The sequence below is a fragment of the Oncorhynchus masou genome, chromosome 7, assembly GCF_036934945.1.
Source record: "Oncorhynchus masou masou isolate Uvic2021 chromosome 7, UVic_Omas_1.1, whole genome shotgun sequence".
In the NCBI taxonomy this organism is placed as follows: Eukaryota; Metazoa; Chordata; class Actinopteri; order Salmoniformes; family Salmonidae; genus Oncorhynchus; species Oncorhynchus masou.
The window spans coordinates 11,346,988-11,362,667 of NC_088218.1; the positions used below are offsets into that span (position 1 = coordinate 11,346,988).

At 46.3% G+C, this 15,680-nt stretch overlaps 1 protein-coding gene across 4 annotated transcripts in view; it reads right to left on the reverse strand.

Annotated features, from left to right (window-relative positions):
• Positions 1 to 4,351: 4,351 nt before the first annotated feature.
• Positions 4,352 to 15,680, reverse strand: part of LOC135543286 (prolactin receptor-like) — a 59,127-nt gene continuing 47,798 nt past the window's right edge. For 3 of the 4 annotated variants that reach the window (XM_064970440.1, XM_064970439.1, XM_064970441.1), the window contains 9 exons: positions 15,394 to 15,572; positions 14,094 to 14,247; positions 12,640 to 12,781; positions 10,478 to 10,647; positions 8,508 to 8,686; positions 7,716 to 7,869; positions 7,483 to 7,570; positions 7,147 to 7,216; positions 4,352 to 6,552 (listed from right to left, as the gene is read on the reverse strand). In XM_064970440.1, the coding sequence (XP_064826512.1) occupies positions 5,827 to 6,552; positions 7,147 to 7,216; positions 7,483 to 7,570; positions 7,716 to 7,869; positions 8,508 to 8,686; positions 10,478 to 10,647; positions 12,640 to 12,781; positions 14,094 to 14,247; positions 15,394 to 15,572 (1,862 nt within the window). In that variant the 3' untranslated portion in view covers positions 4,352 to 5,826. The remainder of the gene's footprint in view (positions 6,553 to 7,146; positions 7,217 to 7,482; positions 7,571 to 7,715; positions 7,870 to 8,507; positions 8,687 to 10,477; positions 10,648 to 12,639; positions 12,782 to 14,093; positions 14,248 to 15,393; positions 15,573 to 15,680) is intronic. The other variant, XM_064970442.1, reaches the window with a different exon arrangement.

The following is a 15,680-nucleotide window of genomic DNA, read 5'->3' on the forward strand; positions in this document are numbered from 1 at the left end:
GAGCACTTGTTGGCTGCTTTTCCCTCACTCTGCGGTCCAACTAATCTCACACCATCTCAATTGGGTTGTGGTCGGGTGATTGTGGAGGCCAGGTCATCTGATGCAGCACTCCATCACTCTCCGTCTTGGTCAAATAGCTTTTACACAGCCTGGAGGTGTGTTTGGGTTATTGTCCTGTTGAAAAACAAATTATAGTCTCAGTAAGCGCAAACCAGATGGGATGGCATATCGCTGCAGAATGCTGTGGTAGCCATGCTGGTTAAGTGTGCCTTGAATTCTAAATAATTCACAGAGTGTCACTTGCAAAGCACCCCCACACCATCACACCTCCTTCACCATGCTTCATGGTGAGAACCACACATGTACTCTGCATCTCACAAAGACACAGCGGTTGGAACCAAAAATCTCAAATTTGGATTCATCAGACCAAAGGACAAATTTCCAGCGGTCCAATGTCCATTGCTCGTGTTTCTTAGCCCAAGCAAGTCTCTTCACCTTTTGGTGTCCTTTAGTAGTGGTTTCTTTGCAGCAATTCGACCATGAAGGCCTGATTCACAGCCTTCTCTGAACAGTTGATGTTGAGATGTGTCTGTTCCTTGAACTCTGTGAAGCATTTATTTGGGCTGCATTTTCTGAGACTGGTAACTCAAAGGAATTTATCCTCTGCAGCAGGTCTTCCATTCCTGTGGCAGTCCACATGAGAGCCAATTTCATCATAGCAATTGATGTATTTTGCGACTGCACTTGAAGAAACTTTAAAAGTAAGGATCCCAGGCCCACTGCAGATGGGCCACAACCTCACGGAGACCAAATTCATTCCAGGTGACTACCTCATGAAAGCTGTTTGAGAGAATGCCTAGAGTGTGCAAAGCTGTCATCAAGGCTAAGGGTGGTTACTTTGTAGAATCTCAAATATATTTGGATTTGTTTAACACTTTTTTGGTTGCTACATGATTCCATATGTATTATTTCATAGTTTTGATGTCTATTATTCTACAATGTAGAAATTAGTAAAAATAAAGAAGTGTCCAAACTTTTGACTGGTACAGTACACACACACGCACACACACACAAATACAGAGAGAGACACACATACAGTTTTCTGTCGACAGGTTGGCATTTCACTGACATTTTCATTGGATAATGACATGGAATCGCATCTGCCCTTTAAATATTTGAATCCCAGCTGTGATAGATGATGGCTATTTTAGCTTTCAGTGAAGTGCAACACTCGCTACTAGGGAATTCCTGCCAGAGTCGATCAGAGGTAGTGGTGTGTCCGTGTGTGAGAGTGTTCAGGAGAATGGACGAGGCTGAAGTGGAGACAGGTCAGCAGTAGGCTTTATTCACTGCATGGGAAAGATCTTGCAGCAGGGGACATAGCTTCCAAAACAAACAACATAACTCACCCACCACAACATATCCAATGTACAGAATAGAAACAATTTGACCTGACTGCTTCTACGTGTCCTATATGGCCTTCACAAATACCGCTGTTGTCTGTGTTATCGTGTGTGTGTGTGTGTGTGTGTCTCGTAAGAAAAATATATAATTTCAGTCTACCAGTGTGAGCAATTATAAGGACAGGAGAGTTCCACACAGTCAAGTCAAGGCACACACTTGAAGCGGCACAGCAGAGTACAACAGTGAACAGAACAGTATGACAACACAGAGAAAAGCACTGTACAGGACTACTGATGGTAGAGAAACCACCTGACTTCATAGAGAGGGGGGGAGCGAGAAAAACCAAGAAAGAGACATTAAAAACATCTGTCATTTAAACCTTAAAAATGTACCAACACGTAAAACAGACTCACCAAGGTCCATCCACAGGGCCAGTGTAACAGACTAACCAAGATCCATCCACAGGGCCAGTGTAACAGACTAACCAAGGTCCATCAACAGGGCTAGTGTAACAGACTAACCAAGGTCCATCCACAGGGCCAGTGTAACAGACTAACCAAGGTCCATCCACAGGGCCAGTGTAACAGACTAACCAAGGTCCATCCACAGGGCCAGTGTAACAGACTAACCAAGGTCCATCCATAGGGCCAGTGTTTCAGACTAACCAAGGTCCATCCATAGGGCCAGTGTTTCAGACTAACCAAGGTCTATCCACAGGGCCAGTGTAACAGACTAACCAAGGTCCATCCACAGGGCCAGTGTAACAGACTAACCAAGGTCCATCCACAGGGCCAGTGTAACAGACTAACCAAGGTCCATCCATAGGGCCAGTGTTTCAGACTAACCAAGGTCCATCCACAGGGCCAGTGTAACAGACTAACCAAGGTCCATCCACAGGGCCAGTGTAACAGACTTACCAAGGTCCATCCACAGGGCCAGTGTAACAGACTAACCAAGGTCCATCCACAGGGCCAGTGTAACAGACTAACCAAGGTCCATCCACAGGGCCAGTGTAACAGACTAACCAAGGTCCATCCACAGGGCCAGTGTAACAGACTAACCAAGGTCCATCCACAGGGCCAGTGTAACAGACTAACCAAGGTCCATCCACAGGGCCAGTGTTTCAGACTAACCAAGGTCCATCCACAGGGCCAGTGTAACAGACTAACCAAGGTCCATCCATAGGGCCAGTGTAACAGACTAACCAAGGTCCATCCATAGGGCCAGTGTAACAGACTAACCAAGGTCCATCCATAGGGCCAGTGTAACAGACTAACCAAGGTCCATCCATAGGGCCAGTGTAATAGGAACACAGTGTTTTAGTACAGAGTATTTAAGCTAATCGTTGCATCATCTCGTACTGTGTGTGTTATCATCGTTATCCAGTGTGTTATATGGCTAATGAACTGTCCATCCCAGGGATGTTATTAAACTGAACCCCGACATTTCAAATGCTCTGAGACTGGTTTATTTCACAGGTGATGCATATTATTTGTTTCTCCATGTTTCTTTCAGAAAACAATGCATATATTTAGTGTTAAAATCCTCTGAAAATATTAGACTGCCATCCACACACCTTCAAGGTTATCTTCCTAGAAACTGGGAGTGTCTTACTTTTGTCATTATAAAAGTCTCCATTTTCTAAATACATGCCCTCCTATTCACCAGGAAAGCTTGTCAAAGAAGATTTTATGAAGAAATCACTGTGAAAAACACATCTACTCAAGTATGTGGGTGTGGTGAAAATGTCTTGTTCCTGTACATAACATTAGACACTTTAACCATTGTTTGTCAACTTCAGAAGATGTGTTTTCTCCCTAGGGCCTCAGACTCTGGTCGCATCATTTTCTATGTAAAAATCAATCAAATGATCACAGTGCTCTTTTCTTTAGCCTCCTCTCTTTTCTCCCCTGAGAGAGTGTTATGTTCTGGTAAATAAGTGCTTTCAAATCCAGCATGTAGTTAATAATCAGAGCACATGTAGCACTGCATAGTGAAGGCTGTTTTACAGACCGAAAATTATAAATGTTACCAAAAATGCAATCTGTAGTTTCATTTCTGACCAAAATTTCAAGAAAAGGAAAACAAGTTTTGAGTGTATGTATGTTTGTTCCTGTCATAACATTAGGGACTTAAAGTAGATCAACTTCAGAAGAAGCTCTTTTCTTTAGCCTCCTCTCTTTTTCTGAGAGAGTGTTATGTAAAAATCTTTCAAATTCACATGTGCACCTTTACTGGGTTGACTAACTACTGTTTCACACGGGACTGAAAGTAGATTGCACCTTTACTGGGTTGACTAACTACTGTATGCTTGCCTCATTTGTCTATGTAAAAATCACGGGACTGAAAGTAGCTCTTTTCTTTGCACCTTTTTACTGGGTTGACTAACTACTGCTTTCAAATCCAGCATGGTTAATAATCAGAGCACATGTAGACTGATAGTGAAGGCTGCACCTTTATAAATGTTGACTAACTATGCAATTGTAGTTTCATTTCTGACCAAAATTTCAAGAAAAGGAAAACAAGTTTTGACTCCCAACTGTATGTATGTTTGTGCCGTCACACGGGATGAAAGTAGATTGCACCTTTACTGGGTTGACTAACTACTGTATGCTTGGTTGTGCCGTCACGGGACTGAAAGTAGATTGCACCTTTACTGGGTTGACTAACTACTGTATGCTTGGTTGTGCCGTCACACGGGACTGAAAGTAGATTGCACCTTTACTGGGTTGACTAACTACTGTATGCTTGGTTGTGCCGTTACACGGGACTGAAAGTAGATTGCACCTTTACTGGGTTGACTCCCTACTGTATGCTTGGTTGTGCCGTCACCTTTACTGGGGACTGAAAGTAGATTGCACCTTTACTGGGTTGACTAACTACTGTATGCTTGGTTGTGCCGTCACACGGGACTGAAAGTATTGCACCTTTACTGGGTTGACACCTTTACTGGGTTGACTAACTACTGTATGCTTGGTTGTGCCGTCACACGGGACTGAAAGTAGATTGCACCTTTACTGGGTTGACTAACTACTGTATGCTTGGTTGTGCCGTCACACGGGACTGAAAGTAGATTGCACCTTTACTGGGTTGACTAACTACTGTATGCTTGGTTGTGCCGTCACACGGGACTGAAAGTAGATTGCACCTTTACTGGGTTGACTAACTACTGTATGCTTGGTTGTGCCGTCACACGGGACTGAAAGTAGATTGCACCTTTACTGGGTTGACTAACTACTGTATGCTTGGTTGTGCCGTCACACGGGACTGAAAGTAGATTGCACCTTTACTGGGTTGACTAACTACTGTATGCTTGGTTGAGTTCCTGAGTATGAAGCATACAGTTAAATCTGGGATTTAGTTCATGGATTGAACCCAGACTGTTCACTTTCTAAGTGTACTTTACTGTTATCATTATTATTATTATTATAACATTGCCTCGTTATATTTCTCGTCAATAGTGCATTTGATATATTAAAGTATTTCCTCTGTAATTCATTCATTCTAATAATTACAATAATTTCTCTCTGCATTTATATTTGAAGAAGTGTACTGCTCTCTTGGTCTGGGTGTTCAGATCTTTGGTGTGCTCCACTGTTCTCTAAATGCAGGCTAACTTCTGCCAGGGCCTCAGAACGGCTATGCCTGGTCTCAGTGAAGTACAACTGCTATTCTTGCATTCGTCAAACTTTTCACCGAAATCCAATGAAATGAGTTCACAGAGCCCTAAAACCTGACTGTTAAAAATCGAAGCGTCTTTCACAGAATGGTTGGTCATTAATTCTACATCCAACAACAAGAGAGTTCGCAGGCATTATTTTCTAACAAGATTGGACCGAAGAACAGGTGAGTATATTGACCTTTCAGTGACTCAGTCCACACAACAACAGTTGTAGTTCTACAGAGAATCTATTGTTATTGTTCAAGACACTTTGCAAGTTTTTTTTTTTCATCTTGTCAGATTTTCTGCGTCAAAAGGAATCCATCTTGTATCCCGACCTTGGCTCTGCTCTGAAAGAAAACCTCACAGTCAAATGCTTCATCTCTGATTCCCCGCAGAGAGAATGTAGTCAGAACATGGTCCCTGCCATATCAGCAGTGAATGGAGGTGGCAGCAGTGTCTGTCCAGCAGTGTCACTGTCATTTGGCAGGCAAGGGAGGGGGGGGTAGACACAAAGGACTCATGTCCCAGGCCGGTGCACTCACAAAAACACATCATTATGTTAGTATATTAAGGAGGTATATAAAAAGGTCCATCCATGAGTTAACATCCTCATTTTAGCCTGGAGTAATTCCTGTTGCTGTGTGTGTGTGTGTGTGTGTGTGTGTGTGTGTGTGTGTGTGTGTGTGTGTGTGTGTGTGTGTGTGTGTGTGTGTGTGTGTGTGTGTGTGTGTGTGCGAGTGAATGTGTGTGCTAACTGGTCACACCATGTTGCCCTGTGTGCCAGTGGTTCCAGGCAGTAAGGGCACAGCCACTTCACTCTGCTCCACACACTCTGTCTCCATCTCTGTCTCTACCACTGTCTCTCCCAGAGCACTCCCGTTGGCTACTGCCTCCATCTTCTTAGCCAGGTAGTCATCTAACTGGCTTCTCTTCTCCAGCCCTCCTTCCTCTAGCTCCTCCTCCAGCTGTACGTAGGGGCTGTGTTTTAGGTGGTTGGGCAGGCAGGGCACCAGATGCACTTGTCCGTTGTCACCCAGCATGTTCACGCACGTGTAGAAGCCCTGGGTGGATGATGGGGGTGGGGCCTGCTGGTCCGAAGGCGGGACAGGGGTGGGATCCACCATCATGCTGTAGTCAGTGCCCGGGAAGACCAGAAGTTCTGGCTGGTCGGGGTTTGCTGTTGGCCATTCCCACGGGGTCGGGAAGGCTTCCACTGGAGCCTGACAGTAAGGGGCGGGGACTGGGGTGTATGAGACGGGGACTGGAGTATAAGGGGCGTGGCTGGAGGTGGTCTGGACCAGTAGTTGGCTGTGGATGGCCATATCATAATCCTCCTTCTGGACTGCTAGGGCCCCCGGGGGATCCTGGAGAGACTGGTTGTCGTCCATGCTGACAGAGTCCCAGACCTCCTCCTCGCTGTAGCTTGGGGGCTTATAGCCATGGAAGGAGATGAAGTGACGGTTGATCTCATCAAAGCCCCCTTTCTGAGAGAGAAGGAGGAAGGAGAAAGACGAAAAGGAGGGAGGAAAAAAGGAGAAATGAAGGTGAGGGGATAGAGAAGATAGGAAGGGGAGGGGTTAGAGAAGATACGAAGGGGAGGGGATAGAGAAGATAGGAAGGGGAGGGGATAGAGAAGATAGGAAGGGGAGGGGAAAGAGAAGATAGGAAGGGGAGGGGATAGAGAAGATAGGAAGGGAAGGGGACAGAGAAGATAGGAAGGGGAGGGGAAAGAGAAGATAGGAAGGGGAGGGGACAGAGAAGATAGGAAGGGGAGGGGACAGAGAAGATAGGAAGGGGAGGGGAAAGAGAAGATAGGAACGGGAGGGGGTAGAGAAGATAGGAAGGGGAGGGGTTAGAGAAGATAGGGGATAGGAAGGGGAGGGGTTAGAGAAGATAAGAAGGGGATTGATGGATAAAAAAAACAAAAACAACAAATGACTCAGTGAAGCTTGAGTGAACAGTGAGTTGTTATAAGTCACCAGGCTGGTGTGTGTGTGTGTGTGTGTGTGTGTGTGTGTGTGTGTGTGTGTGTGTGTGCGTGTGCGTGTGTGTGTTTGAGTATGTGTGTGTGTATTTACCTTCAGAAGCATGGGATTGATGCCTCTGATGCGTGGTTTGGGAATTGGAGGCAGAAGGAATGCTTTTATCCTACACCAAAGACAGGGATCAGAGAGAACCATCAATACACTTTCTACATTTATATTTCATGATATTACAGCCTATACAGCATGTGTGTTTAATATAGAAGGGTTTATATATCGATACAAGATCACTCCTGCACACATTTATCTCCTTTACATCCTTTATGTGATGAATAAAACACTGTATCTGAAGTCTTTGAAAGAAATCAAACATGCATTTGATGTTTACATAATTGTTTACATTGTTGTTTAAGTGTGTGTGTGCTTCCCTACCTCTTGCCCTGTAGGATAATTCCAAAGCCGATGACTAGCAACAACATGACCCCAACACCGGTCACCAAAAGCAGAGCCAGCAGCTTATCTGTAAGGGACAAAGACAGCACACGTCTAGATCATTCCGTATGCCAACACTGTAATATGGGTCATATAACAGTGCTTCAAATTAGGAGTTGACTGTGGGTAGGTGCAGACAGTAACTGAATCATCAGACAGTTAAGAGTCCCTACCGGGGGTAGATTTGACTGGGACACAGAGTAGGAGAGGGGTGCTCCACTTGCTCCAGAGGCCGTTGTTGCGGGAACGGCATCTCACCCTGACAATGTACTCTCCTACCGGCAGATCCAGCAGCTCCAGACAAGGCTCTCTCAGCAAGCCCTTCACCTGCAGACACACAGGGGGCGATAGTGAGCTGTCAGTAGCAGTTACAGTACACATACATCATTTAGCAGATGCTCTTATCCAGAGCAATTTACAGTAATGAGTACATACATTTTCATACATTTTTCATACTGGTCCCCCATGGGAATCAAACCCACAACCCTGGCATTGCAAGCACCATGCTCTACCAACTGAGCAACACGGGATAGAGGTACCAGAAGGTGATAGAGTAGAAAGATACTGGTTAAAGTGACAGTTTAAAATCCGATACTGTTGAAATAATATGGTACTGTTTAAAAAAGATCTTTCAGCGTTCAGCCAGACTAAACCATGGAGCCATAGTTGTTTGTTTCTATTCTTTCTCTTCTCTCATCTGACAAAGAGGCAGGATCATCGGTCGTAACGTGGGTAACAGACAAACTCCCTGTTTAACTGTGAAATAAGCACATCTTCCTCTTAAAGAATCAATCATGCACATGACATGCTTCCCACGTCACACGCTTAACACCCTCAAATGGTGATGATAAACACTGCACCTACACCCCTCCCTCTCTCTCTGTCCCTCTCCGTCTCTCTCTCTCTCTGTCCCTCTCCGTCTCTCTCTCTCTCTCTCTCTCTCCCCCCCCTCTCTCTCTCTCTACCTTCCAGTTGTTGGTCTCGGCGATGCGTCGGTACTGCAGCTCGAAGACCAGGGTGATCCAACCGTACTGGATGTGGGAGGGATTGGGGTAAACCCAGGACACCATGGCGGTGCGGCCAGCTTCCTCCTCCGTCTCGTTCAACAGGGTGTAGGTCAAGTTAACCGGAGCCTCTGTCTCCACTGCAGACAGACAGACAGACAGACAGACAGACAGACAAGAAAACTGCATGGCGTGGGCTTGTTATGGTTGTATGCTTCACAGGGAGTGAAGAAGAGCTAGAACGTAAATAGAGAAACAATGAGATGGGAGGATGGTGAAAGGAAAAGGTCTAGGCTGGCAGTCAGGGGAGGAGAGAATACACAATGAACAGCAAACAGGATGTGGAGGGACAACAGAGACAACAAGCAACATGCTGAGGTAATGGAGAAGTAAAGGGGACCGAATGTGTCTGATGGGATCAGATATACCCTGCTGGGAGGGGACTAACTCCCATTGGACTGGGTTGAAATGAGGAAGAGCTGACGAAGAGGAGGAAATCTGCCGTTACAGAAACACCCACCAACAGAGGACCAAGCGGCGTGGTAACGGGCAGCAGCAGCAGGAGAGGCAACGATATCTGGACTATGTTACTACTTGGGAGGAGATAGACAGGTGGTCGGTTGACCCAAGGAGAGTGCCGGAGCACGCCTGGGATTCTCTGGAGCAGTGTGAGGAGGGATACCGGCGAATGGAGTCAGCACGGCGGCGCGGAAGGAAGCCCGAGAGGCAGCCCAAAAAATGTCTTGGGGTGGAGGCACACGGGGAGAGTGGCGAAGGCAGGTAGGAGACCTGCGCCAACTCCCTGTGCTTACCGGAGAGAGAGAGGGACCGGGCAGGCACCGTGTTATGCTGTGGAGCGTACGGTGTCCCCGGTGCGGGTGCAAAGCCCGGTACGGTACATTCCAGCTCCTTGTATCGGCCGGGCTAGAGTTGGCACTGAGCCAGGTACCATGAAGCCGGCTCTACGCATCTGGTCTCCAGTGCGTCTCTTTGGGCCGGCGAACACAGCCTTACGCATGATGTCCCCGGTTCGCCAGCACAGCCCAGTGCGGCCTATTCCACCTCGCCGCACTGGTCGGGCTACGGGGAGCATTCAACCGGGTAAGGCTGGGCAGGCTCGGTGCTCAAGAGCTCCAGTGCGCCTGCACGGTCCGGTCTATCCAGTGCCACCTCCACGCACCAGCCCTCTGGTGGCAGCCCCCGCACCAGGCTGTCTCTCCGTCTTCTGCCTATGGGTCTCCCGCCTGTCCAGCGCTGCCAGAGCCTTCCTCCTCTCCAGCGCTGCCAGAGCCTTCCGTCTGTCCTGAGCTGCTAGAGTCTCCCGTCTGTCCAGAGCTGCTAGAGTCTCCCGTCTGTCCTGAGCTGCTAGAGTCTCCCGTCTGTCCTGGGCTGCTAGAGTCTCCCGTCTGTCCTGAGCTGATAGAGTCTCCTGTCTGTCCGGAGCTGCTGGAGCCGCCAGTCTGTCCTGAGCCGTCAGTAAGCCAGGAGCTGCCAGAGCCGTCAGTCAGCCAGGACCTGCCAGAGTCGTCAGTCAGCCAGGAGCTGTCAGAGCCGCCAGTCAGCCAGGAGCTGCCAGAGCCGCCAGCCAGCCAGGAGCTGCCAGAGCCGCCAGCCTTTTTCCCACCTATGTTGTGGGATCTTGTTTTTGTACAGCTATTGTAGCCTACGGAACGGTACGTTCGTTTTGGTTTCACTTTGTTATTTTGTTGCTGGTTCTCATTTAAATAAATATATGAAGACCATACATTACGCTGCGCCTTGGTCTCCTTCAAACAACGCATGTTACTATCACCCTGTACCTATATCATCAATATCCAGACAGTGGTCTATATCACCCTGTACCTATATCAGCCACATCCAGACAGTGAACTATATCACCCTGTACCAATATCATCAGCCACACCCAGACAGTGATTTATCTCTCCCTATACCTATATCAGCCACGTCCAGACAGTGGTCCTTGGAGCTGAACACTCCGTGGGAGGTTATGGCCATCACGTTCATGCAGTATATGGTCCAGATGGATGTGTGGCTGCTGTCAAAGTGACAACTGTTGGGGCCGCCCGTTACATAGTCTGGACACTCACGCCTCGGCCCCTTTCTGTGACAAACAAGAAAGGAATGATATGGTCAATTCAACTCAACTAATTTATTTGAATGAAGACGATCTCTTAGGGTTCATTGTTACTACACGATGTGATAGAATGAAAATACCTGCATTTACTGAGAAAAAAAGACTTGAAATTAAAAACTAGTCTTAGAGTATTTCAAGGTGTTTTTTAATGAATGCAGAATTTTATTCACTACCAATCCTGCAACAAGGAGTGTACAATATATATATATAGTATATCGTATATGGTGTGTATATATACAGTATATAGTACATGGTGTGTATATATATATATAAATACAGTATATAGTACCCGGTGTGTGTATATAAACAGTATATAGTACCTGGTGTGTGTATATATACAGTATATAGTACCTGGTGTGTGTATATATACAGTATATAGTACCTGGTGTGTGTATATATACAGTATATAGTACCTGGTGTGTGTATATATACAGTATATAGTACCTGGTGTGTGTATATATACAGTATATAGTACCTGGTGTGTGTATATATACAGTATATAGTACCTGGTGTGTGTATAAATACAGTATATAGTACCTGGTGTGTGTATTTAACAGTATATAGTACCTGGTGTGTGTATATATACAGTATATAGTACCTGGTGTGTGTATATACAGTGCCTTTGGAAAGTATTCAGACCCCAAGTCTTTTTCCAACCTTTGTCAGGTTACAGCCTTGTTCTTAAATTGATTAAATAAAAAGAATCCCTCAGCAATCTACACACAATACACCATAATCACACATTTTTGCACATTAAAAAAACAAAACAGAAATACCTTATTTACATAAGTATTCAGACCCTTTGCTACGAGACTCAAAATTGAGCTCAGGTGCATCCAGTTTCCTTTGATCGCCCTTGAGATGTTTCTACAACTTGATTGGAGTCCACTTGTGGAAAATTCAATTGATTGGACATGATTTGGAAAGGCACACACCTGTTGATATAAGGTCCCACAGTTGCCAGTGCATGTCAGAATAAAAGCCATGATGTCTAAGGAGTTGTCTGTAGAGCTTCGAGACAGGAATTGCGTCGAGGCACAGATCTGGGGAAGGGAACCAAAACAGTTATGCAGCAATGAAGGTCCCCAAGAACACAGTGGCCTCCATCGTTCTGAAATGGAAGAAGTATGGAACCACAAAGACTTTTCCTAGAGCTGGCCGCCCGGCCAAACTGAGCAATCGGGGGAGAAGGGCCTTGGTCTGGGAGGTGACCAAGATCCCAATGGTAACTCTGAACGAGCTCCAGAGTTCCTCTGTGGAGATGGGAGAACCTTCCAGAAGGACAAGCATCTCTGCAGCACTCCACCAATCAGGCCTTTATGGTAGAGTGGCCAGACGGAAGTCACACCACAGTAAAAGGCACATGGCAGCCAGCTTGGAGTTTGCCAAAAGCCATATAAAGGACTCAGACAATGAGAAACAAGATTCTCTGGTCTGATGAAACCAAGATTGAACTCTTTGGCCTGAATGCCATGCGTCACGTCTGGAGGAAACCTGGCATCACTCCTACGGTGAAGCATGGTGGTGGCAGCATCATGCTGCGGGGATGTTTTTCATCTGCAGCGACTGGGAGACAAGTCAGGTTTGAGGGAAAGATGAACAGAGCAAAGTACAGAGAGATCCTTGACGAAAACCTGCTCCAGAGCACTCAGGACCTCAAACTGGGGCAAAGGTTCACCTCCAACAAGACAAGGACCCTAAGCACAACGCAGTAGTGGCTTTGGGGACAAGTCTCTGAATGTCCTTTAGAGGCCCAGCCAGATCCCGGACCTGAACCCGATCTAACATCTCTGGAGAGACCTGAAAGTAGCTGTGTTTTCACTTTGTCATTATGGGTTATTGTGTGTAGATTGAGCAGGATTTTTAAAAATGTAATCCATTTTAGAATAAGGCTGTAACTTAATAAAATGTGGATCAAGGGGTCTGAATACAAATGCATTGTACAGTAATAGTACGTACTCTAAGGAGTAGGTGAGGCTGTAGGTGATGTTGTCGTCACTCTCGGAGTTGATGTCAAGGGGATGCCACCAGCAGGTGAAGACCTCCATGTTGGGCGAGCGGCAGTAGTAGATGTGGGGCCGGGTCGTCACGGCAACAGCACCTGGGTGATAAAACGAGAGGTTAATGACTCTAACCATCTCTATGGATATCTGCATTCACTGTCATTTTTTTCTAACAGACTGATATATTTATCTATGCACTGTTCTGGTGAATACACAGATCAACAATTTATAAACATGAAGAAATACATGCCAAAATCATTCAGCTATCAAAATAATCCATATTATAAAACATCAGCCTCTTAACATTTCAACGGGCCTCTCAGGTGCCTTGGTTGTCAGAGCAACTCAAATCCAGGTTCATGACATTTGGACTAATGCAAAAAACTGTTAATCCAGGTTTATGACATTTGCGTGAACGCTAAAAACTGTTAATCCGTTAACCAGGTTGGTCTTACGACTCTTGTTGAGAGCAGCAGCTGGTAGGAAACTGAACTGAACCCCAAATCAAACAGCAGGACCTCGTGAGAAGGATTACATCTCCAACAGTGACACTCAGGCTGACTGGAACAAGCAGTTACTGTTTAAATCCATTTATTTCCCTGAAGAAGCACATTATGTAACTTACAGTGACGTGGACACTTATGAGATAAACATTGTATTGACAGTACCTTTTGCTTTAATGATTAACCCATGATATGTTTATGAGGCTAATAAACATGACCGTCTGGAATAAGGCTGTTCAATTGACAGTTAATGTTCTATGTATTTCCCATGTCAGGAAATACAGTGTTTCTGAGGCAGTACGGTAGTGAAAGACTGACTGTCACACACACACACGCAAACACACACACACACACACACACACACACACACACACACACACACACACACACACACACACACACACACACACACACACACACACACACACACACACACACACACAGGTCACTAGAGAGAACAGGCCTTGACCTACCCATTGTCTAATGACTGACTGAGATTACTGGTCCATTGAGAAGTATAACTACATACTTCTTATTGGACCAGTAATCTCAGTCAGTCAGCAAATTAAACAAAAGCAAAGAACCTTGTTAATGGATTTTTCCAGAATCACAAATCCTACTAGGAAAACAGGACCACTCTGGAAACTGGCCTTATAGACTACATGTGACAGGCATATATAACTGTACAGACACTGTGCTGTACTTTAGATATATATGACATTGGCAGTTTCCTATTCATAGGCACTTGGCAGTGTTTTACGGCACACGAACAGTGCATTCAGAAACTATTCAGACCCCTTCTCTTTTTCCACATTTTGTTATGTTATAGCCTAATGCTTCAGATTAGGAGTTGACTGTGGGTAGGTGCAGACAGTAACTGAATCATCAGACAGTTAAGAGTCCCTACCGGGGGTAGATTTGACTGGGACACAGAGTAGGAGAGGGGTGCTCCACTTGCTCCAGAGGCCGTTGTTGCGGGAACGGCATCTCACCCTGACAATGTACTCTCCTACCGGCAGATCCAGCAGCTCCAGACAAGGCTCTCTCAGCAAGCCCTTCACCTGCAGACACACAGGGGGCGATAGTGAGCTGTCAGTAGCAGTTACAGTACACATACATCATTTAGCAGATGCTCTTATCCAGAGCAATTTACAGTAATGAGTACATACATTTTCATACATTTTTCATACTGGTCCCCCATGGGAATCAAACCCACAACCCTGGCATTGCAAGCACCATGCTCTACCAACTGAGCTACATGGGATAGAGGTACCAGAAGGTGATAGAGTAGTGTGACACTGGTTAAAGTGACAGTTTAAAAATCCGATACTGTTGAAATAATGTGGTACTGTTTAAAAAAGATCTTTCAGCGTTCAGCCAGACTAAACCATGAAGCCATAGAGAGCTGCTGCAATTCTGTTTGTTTCTATTCTTTCTCTTCTCTCATCTGACAAAGAGGCAGGATCATCGGTCGTAATGTGGGTAACAGACAAACTCCCTGTTAACTGTGAAATAAGCACATCTTCCTCTTAAAGAATCAATCACGGACATGACATGCTTCCCACGTCACACGCTTAACACCCTCAAATGTTGATGATAAACACTGCACCTACACCCCTCCCTCTCTCTCTGTCCCTCTCCGTCTCTCTCTCTGTCTCTTTCCCCCTCTACCCCTCCCTCTCTATCTGTCCCTCTCCGTCTCTCTCTCTGTCTCTTTCCCCTGCTCTCTTTCCCCCTCTACCTCTCTATCTCTCTAGTAACCCCTTTCCCTCCCTCTCGTGTGCTCTCTCTCTCTCTCTATTTCCCTCTCTCTCGCTCTCTTTCTCTCTCGCTCTCTCGCTCTCTCTATCCCCTCACTCTCTCTTTCCTTCTTTCTATTCCCCCCTCTCTATCTATCTCTCTCTCTCTCTCCCTCTCTCTCTCTCTCTCTCTCTCTCTCTCTCTCTATCACCCCTCTCTCTCTCTCTATCTCCCACCTCTCTCTCTCTCTCTCTCCCTCTCTCTATTCCCCCCTCTCTCTCTCTCTCTCCCTCTCTCTCTCTTTCCCTCTCTCTATCCCCCCCCTCTCTCCCTCTCTCTATCCCCCCCTCTCTCTCTCTCTCCTCTCTCTCTCTCTCTCTCTCTCTCTCCCCCTCTCTCTCTCCCCCCTCTCTCTCCCCCTCTCTCTCTCCCCCCCTCTCTCTCCCCCCCCCTCTCTCTCTCTCTACCTTCCAGTTGTTGGTCTCGGCGATGCGTCGGTACTGCAGCTCGAAGACCAGGGTGATCCAACCGTACTGGATGTGGGAGGGATTGGGGTAAACCCAGGACACCATGGCGGTGCGGCCAGCTTCCTCCTCCGTCTCGTTCAACAGGGTGTAGGTCAAGTTAACCGGAGCCTCTGTCTCCACTGCAGACAGACAGACAGACAGACAGACAGACAAGAAAACTGCATGGCGTGGGCTTGTTATGGTTGTATGCTTCACAGGGAGTGAAGAAGAGCTAGAACGTAAATAGA